Source organism: Gekko japonicus, unplaced genomic scaffold, assembly GCF_001447785.1.
Source record: "Gekko japonicus isolate JY-2015 unplaced genomic scaffold, Gekko_japonicus_V1.1 scaffold2099, whole genome shotgun sequence".
NCBI classification, from domain to species: domain Eukaryota; kingdom Metazoa; phylum Chordata; class Lepidosauria; order Squamata; family Gekkonidae; genus Gekko; species Gekko japonicus.
In genome coordinates this window covers 94,242-101,923 of record NW_015163152.1, presented here as the reverse complement: position 1 = coordinate 101,923, position 7,682 = coordinate 94,242, and the positions used below count along the sequence as shown (strand labels likewise).

Below are 7,682 nucleotides of genomic sequence, written 5' to 3'. Positions count from 1 at the left end.
CCCCCCGGGGGGGGGGGGGGGCAGACTTCAAGAACGTAAGACTGACTCTTAGCCGGTCTGGAGGATGGAATTTCCTGGAAAAGCTCAACGATTCCCTGCTGGAGGTGCTATTTCCTATAAGGAACAAGTTCTCTATGACAACACAGGAACTTCTTTGATACAGCTTTTCCGCACTGTCATTTTCCTTGCTCGTGTGTTCCTGTCACTTTAGGAGGGTTCCCCACCCACTCTTCTGCGCATGTTTTGCTCCCTCTAGAGGTCGATTCGATATTACACCACTTTGTGTCTGTTGTATCTGTTGTGTTTGCAGATTTAAACTTCAGGTTTTTAGGCAGGACATAACATGATGTAATACTGAACTGACCACTAGAGGGAGCGTGTGTTCCTGCCGCTTTAGGGGTTTCCCCCCCTGTTCTGCACGTATTTTGCTCCCTCTAGAGGTCGATTCGATATTACACCACTTTGTGTCTGTCGCATCTCCCTGCAGATTTAAACTGCAGGATTTTAAGCAGGACATAATATGATGTAATACAGAACTGACCACTAGCGGGAGCAAAATACATACGGAACAGGGGGGGAACCCCCAAAGCAACAGGACCGGACAAGCAAAAAGAATGAAGAGAAGCCCACAGAGGTGAAGGGAGCTCATCCTTCTAGTCCTCAGCGTCTCTCTCTCTCTCTCTCCACCTTACCTGAACTGAACATTTTCCCAGCACCAGATACGACCACGGCACGGCATTCTGGGTCCTGAGCAATCTTGTTGAAGCACTCCACCATCTCCCTACGGCAAGAAAGGAAACAAACAAAAAAGTGGACATGTTTGAACTTATGCCACTCACTCCTACTACTTTAGCTGTCTTCAAAAGAGGACGAGACCGATTCGCGGAGAAGCGACCTATCACAGACACACACACAAAGCTGCCTTGAACTGAATCAGACCACTGGTCCATCGTGTCTACTCAGACTGCCAGTGGCTCTCCGGGGCCTCAGGCAGAGGTCTGTCACATCACCTGCCACCTGATCCTTTTCCCTGGAGATTCTGGGGACTGAAGCCGAGTCATTCTGCATGCCAAGCACATGCTCTACCACTGAGCCACGGCCCTTCCCCATGACCCTCCTGTTGCTGCAGGTACTGAACACCCCTGCCCAGTCTCATTCCCACACAGGGAAGTGGGAGAGTGGTGGGAGGGTGATCTGCCTCCATCTCTGCTTCACTAGGTGTTTGTCCAGACAGCTGGGAGGTCTGCAGTCCCTAAGATGGGGGAAAAGGGGATGCTAGAGCCCCTTCTCCCATCCCTGGAGCTCCAGGCTGCCACGGCTTAACCTCAGGCTCATAATTCTGAGGACAGATTTGGAATGCCACAACAAAATGGGTGCCATTGGCCGGCTGGGTCCACTCACACAATGTCAAAAGGTTTCAAAACAGAGGCAGATGACTGGTGCTCCACCCAGACACAGAGTCAATTCCCCAGGGGCTCTTCTGAAGCATCTCCTACTCCAATTAAGTGGAGAAAAGTCAGCAACAGGGTCTTAGCTTTAGAGAAGATAAGATTTGGAAGAGGCAGTCAGGTATCAGGAAACACATCGGCAAGCACCATGCAGCCCATGGCCACCACTTAAGGACCACTGTTTGGTGTAGTGGTTAAGAGTTGAAGCTGCCTTATACTGAATGAGACCCCCGGTCCATCAAGGTCAGAACTGTCCACCCTGGCTGGCAGGGGCTCTCCAGGGTCTCAGCTCTTTCACATCACCAACTACCTGGTCCTCTACACCGGAAATGCCAGAGACTGAACCCAGGACCTTCTGCGTGCCCAGAAGGTGCTCTGCCGCTGAGCTATGGCTCCTTCTCAGCTAACAGCTGCTATAACCCAGCTCCATCCTTGGGGGCGGGGGAACTCTGAGCGCCAGTTGCTGGGAGACGGCAGTGCTGGTCAATGTCCAAAAGAGGGTGCTGGACCAAAAGGGCCCTCAGTCTAACACAGCAGGCCTCTTTCAGCATTCAGTAGTGGGGCAACATCCCCCCTGGCCCGAAGGCTAACTCCGTTTTTATCTAGATTTGAGTCCGGTAGCACCTTAGAATGGTTAAGACGCTGGAGCTGCAGACCGGAAGGTCGGTAGTTCAGCAGTTCGAGACCCGAGTGCGCCGCATGACGGAGTGAGCTCCCGTCTCTGGCCCCAGCTCCCGCCAACCTAGCCATTCGAAAGCAAGAAATTGCAAGTAGATAAATAGGCACCACTTTGGTGGGAAGGGAACAAGCGTTCCGTGTGCCTCGGCGTCTAGTCATGCCGGCCACATGACCACGGAGACGTCTCTGGACAGCGCTGGCTCTTCTTCGGCTTGGAAACGGAGATGAGCACCGCATCCCTAGAGTCGGATTCGACTGGCTTTCGCGCAAGGGACACCTTTACCTTTACCTTTTTAGCACCTTAGAAACCAACATGATGTTCAGGGTACAATCAGAAAACGCCTTGGCTACTTCAAATTACCTGAAGAAATGGTACCTTTTCTTGGAAAAATGTTGTTTTGATCGAAAAAACCCGAATTCTTTTGAAAATAGCAGAAATAGTAATAAGAGATAAGAGATAAAGAGATAATGTTGTAATAAGAGATAATGTTACAGAGAACTATATATTGAAAAAACTCAGTGTTATGTAGTGAAAAGTTGGCTGTTTATTTTTGTTCTTCCATTATTGTATTATTGTTGTATTTGTTGAAATGATTAATAAAAAACTTTTTTAAAAAAGATATTCAGGGTACAAGCTGTTGAAGGTCAAAGAAGAAGAGATTGGATTTATACCCCGCCCTTCACTACCCGAAGGAGTTTCAGAGCGGCTTACAACCTCCTTTCCCTTCCCCTCCCCACAACAGACACCCTGGGAGGTAGGTGGGGCTGAGGAAGCTCTCTCGAGGACTGCCCTTGAGAGAACAGCTCTGAGAGAACTTGTGACTGACCCAAGGTCATACCGGCAGCTTCATGTGGAGGAGTGGGGAATCTCCTAACCACTACACCAAGCTCCCTTAGTTGGGCACACTTTGACTCTTGAAAGCATAGGCCCTGAAAAACTTGTTGGCCTCTAAGGCAGGGGGGTCAAACATGCGGTCCAGGGGCCGGATCCGGCCCCAGAGGGCTTCTATCAGGCCTGCAGCGGAACTGGCCATCTCCTGCTTCCAGTTCTGCTGTTGCATCATATCTTGTTTGCCAGACTCTCTCAATCACTCAGCCAATTCACGTTTTCTCCTGGGCCCTAGGCTCAGAATCCGAGCGTGAGATTTCTGTGGTGAACGTCAATAAATCAAATGTAGGTTTGCCGCTTACAGACACATACCTGAACAGCATACACTCAAGATTGCAACAGCACAGACGTTTTGATTGCAACAATTCAGAGCAAGGGGTGTCAGTTATGAAACACTGTTAAATAAACAAGATATCGCAAGAGTGCTGACGTTTTTAGTTTAAGTAAAAATATATATCTTTGTGTCCTTTATAAAGCTTATATCTCCGCTACCTGGCATTACATTTTATGACACACACGGCCTGGCCCGACAAGGTCTTGTTTATGTCAGATCCGGCCCTTGTAACAAATGAGTTCGACGCCCCAGCTCTAAGGTAATAGTGGACTCAAATCTAGCCCTCTGACTGCAGTACAACTTGGCTAACCACTGAAACGATTTCTGCTTCCTTCTCTGCCCCCCCCCCTCGTGCCCATCTCTGATCTGCCCTGAAGTTACCAAGGGACAAGGAAGGAAGGGTTCCTTCAACCCCCCCCAGCCAGAAGACGCCCACGGGTACTTTCTGGGAGTGCCTCCCGCAGGAGAAAGAGTCCTTGGGTCTGGTCCAGAAACTGGCTGCTATTATACCCTCTGTACCAATGCCCAAAGGAATCCTACGGATGCGCAAGGCAGGCCCCCAGCCCCGTACACGACCATCCCGTGGGAATCGGCACGGGGGCCAAGTTCAGGTTGCCCGCACGCTTCAAAGAGAGAAACGCCAAGCTATCCTGCTCCCTTCCACCCCGGGACAAGCGATCACACAGAGGCCGAAGGGCAACTCCCCCTCTTCCAATTCAGGGGCTGCCGCCCGCGCTCGTCACCTCCAGAAGGCGGCGTTCATGGCGTTCCTTTTCTCCGGCCGGTTGAGTTCCACGTGCAGCACCTTCTCTCGCACCCGCTCCACCTTCAGGGTCTCGTAGCTGTCCAGGGTGTCCTGTTTCTTCGACTCTGCTGACATCGGCCTCGAGCTGAGACGGGGCGCACGATACACAGAGAGTCCTGAGAGACGACAGACAATGCTAATGGGCATGGGAGAGGCCCCCCACCCCTTTAAGGACATCAGAAGGGCCCTGCTGGATCAGACCAGTGAGGGTCCAGCATCCCATCTCACCCAGTGGCCAGCCAGCTCCTCTGGAGGGCCAACAACAGGGCAGAGAGGCCGAGACCTTCCCCTGATAAGAACATAAGAAGAGCCCTGCTGGATCAGACCAGTGAGGGCCCATCTAGTCCAGCATCTCGTCTCACACAGTGGCCAGCCAGTTCCTCAGCAGGGCCAACAACAGGTCAGAGAGGCCAAGGCCTTCCCCTGAGAGGAACCACAGAAGAGCCCTGCTGGATCAGACCAGTGAGGGTCCATCCAGTCCAGCCTCCTGCCTCACACAGTGGCCAACCAGTTCCCCTGGAGGGCCAACAACAGGGCAGAGAGGCCGAGGCCTTCCCCTGATGCTGCCTCCTGGCACTGGGATTCAGAGGCTGACTGCCTTCGAACGTGGAGGTTCCCTTCAGTCACCGTGGCTAGTAGCCACTGAAGACCTACCTTCCATGAATCTATCTAATCCCCTTTTAAAGCTGTTTATTCCTGTGGCCATCACCAATGCTCCCTCTTAGTTGTGAAGTCTTGTGAGAAAAAACAACAGCACCACAGCTGTTTTCTTTGTGGATCTTGCTTCAGACGAAGGCAGCTCACCTGCAACCTCTGTCCTCTAAAGGGGTGTGCAAACTCTTGCACAACACCAAGGGGTGGGGGAGGCTGAGCAGGAAGGCTCCTTTTTGGGAAATACACCTGGACAGGGTGGGATCAGGCAAGAAAAAAATGGTAAAACTCTGTCCTCCACACAGGACAGAGGCAAAGGAAGCTGCAGATGGCAGAGCAACAAGATCCCAAAGACCTGTTCAGGGAAGAATGACGCTTTATCCTGGTGCAAGGACCAGACCCGACCTGGAGAGAGGCAAGCCAGGAAGGGGGTAGGACCCACTCAGAACAGTACATAAAGGGAACAGTACATAAAGGTACATAAAGGGAGGGACTGGCAGAGAAGGGGGAGGAGCCAAAGAGTGAGTGAGGGGCCAGGGAGAACTGGCACACGAGGGGAGGGGCTAGCAGAGAAGAGGGAGGAGCCAGTGAGAAGGGGCAAAGAAGGGTGAAGGCTCAGAGAGAAGGAAGGGGTCACATGAGAGGAGCAGCCAGTGAGGGGGGGTCCTGTCCAGCATTCCCTCTAAGCTGTTAGTGTGAGCTAGCTCACAGTTTTTTAGCCCCCGGCTCACACTTTTTTGTCTCAGCTCAGGGAGGAGGGCTCCAGAGCAAACTGATTTATGCAGCAGCCAAATCGCTGGCTCACAACTTCAATCCCAGGAGCTCCCAGAGTAGAATTTTTGCTCACAAGACTCCACAGCTTAGAGGGAGCACTGGTCCTCTCAGGGAGGACAATAAGGGGAGGGGATTCAAAAGGGAGATCCATCCAGGTGGGTAGCTGTGTTGGTCTGAAGCAGACCGACAAAGTTTTATCCAAGCTATGGGTTTTCGTGTGCAAGCACACTTCCTCATATACAACGAAATGGAAGAGAACAGTCCGTTGATCTACAGAGAGGGTGAACAGTAAATTAGCACACAGGGTAATTAAACCCGAATCAACTTAACTTGTTATGCCTGTTTAGTTTCCGCATCTGCAAAAAACATCCTCGTTCCGTTGTATGCTAATCCACCCGCTATACATATCGATGAACTGCTCGCTTCCACTTCGCTGTATCTGAGGACGTGCGCGTGGACACGAAACTTCATACCTTTTTTTAAAATTCATTTTTTAACCACACAATTACAACAATATTTGACACACACAGAACAGTTACCAGCTCGCTTAAACAGTTTCCCCCCGGTAGCTCAAGGGAATAAGATAACCTTTACAAAAAATGCACCTAATACAACCAACTTAAAGCATGCATCAAACACAGGACAGTTAAAAGAACAGCAACTTTTTGTATAAGGGTTTTTTGGGGGGGATTGTCTCACTATTTTCTAGATAACTAATGATAGGACACCATACCGCCTGAAACCACTTTTGGTACTTTTCTGACTGCACAGCTGAAGAATTATACGAAGTGCCCCTTGGATAAAACTTTGTCGGTCTTTTGCAGGACAAAAAGAAAGCGGGGGTGGGGGGGGCAGCCATGGGGGTTAGAGGAAGGTCGCAATGGGCAAACAGCGAGTGAGAAGGAGCCCCCTCCCCTACTCACGCCTGCGCAGCAGCCCCCGCAGGACGGCACTTGCACCCGCCACCGCTGCCATGAAGCCTCCTCCGTCTCTGTCCGCCGGAGCTCCGGGGGACACCAGCGAGTGGGAGGGCTAGAAAGTCTCCTCCCGCCCCCGGCCGGTCACCTGACGGACCGGCTCTCCTTCGCGTCCCCGCGAAGAAAGGGCACACTCTGCCCTTAAGAAAGATGGCCGCCGCTCGCTCCAGCGGAGGACGGCACGTCGCCGGGGCCCTTCTCGCGGAGCCAATCGGCTCTCTCGGGAGTAGCAAGAAGGCGGGGTTAGAGACGCGCGCCCTCTGTCGGAGACGGGCTGGGAAGGAGGCGCGGCGGGTGTGCGCGGGGCGCGTGGTGGAGACCGGGCGGCCTGGACCGCACCATTTCAGGCCAGGGGTGGTGGTGGCATTGTTACTTGGCTGTTTCTGCTCTCTGCAAAATGCAAAACTTGGGGCGAAAATAGGGCTTTTCGTCTTTCGCGACAGCACTGCAATCTCCCCCCATTCCTTCTCGCGTTCTCCCGCACGCGTGGAGCGGCCCGGTCCCTCAAACGTTTCATCTGCGCTCGAAACACCGTCAAGCCCCCCCCGCCCCCGGGAGAAAGTTTGCCAGAGGTTTCCTCCCACTCTTATAAACGATAAACTAGTTGGTGACGATCTCCTCTCCTCCGTATTATCCTCACAACCACCCTGTAAGGTAGGCTAGGCCGAGTACGTGACTGACCGTAGCTTTATGCCATGAGCGTGAGGATTTGAACCTGGGTCTCACAGATCCTAGTGGGACACTAACACTTACAGCACACTGGCTTGCGAGGCAATCCCTACATTGTAGTAGGAAGGACTTTTGGAAACAAGATGGCTAACGGGGTGACCAAGGGGCCTTCCCTCTCCCTAAGTTGCAGAACTTTTAGAACTTTTCACCCGTCCCACATCCCTGCCTCACCCATCTGAGGAAGTGTGCTTGCACACGAAGAGGAGATTGGATTTATACCCCGCTCTTCACTACCCGCAGGAGGGCTTACAAACTCCTTCCCCGTCCTTCCCACAACAGACCCCCTGTGAGGTAGGCAGGGCCGAGAGAGCTTTGACAGAAACTGCTTTTTCAGGGACAGCTGTTATCAGAATTATGGCTTGCCCAAGGTCATCCAGCAGCTGCAAGTGGAGCAGTG

General features: G+C 52.3%; 1 protein-coding gene across 1 annotated transcript in view; it reads right to left on the bottom strand.

The window, feature by feature from the left end:
- ECH1 (enoyl-CoA hydratase 1, peroxisomal) overlaps window positions 1–6,678 on the bottom strand; it is a 19,197-nt gene extending 12,519 nt beyond the window's left edge. Inside the window, exons 1-3 of the mRNA XM_015407044.1 lie at window positions 6,503–6,678; window positions 4,093–4,270; window positions 693–781 (exon numbers count right to left, since the gene is read on the bottom strand). Of these exons, the coding sequence (XP_015262530.1) occupies window positions 693–781; window positions 4,093–4,270; window positions 6,503–6,554 (319 nt within the window). The 5' untranslated portion in view covers window positions 6,555–6,678. The remainder of the gene's footprint in view (window positions 1–692; window positions 782–4,092; window positions 4,271–6,502) is intronic.
- Window positions 6,679–7,682: the final 1,004 nt, after the last annotated feature.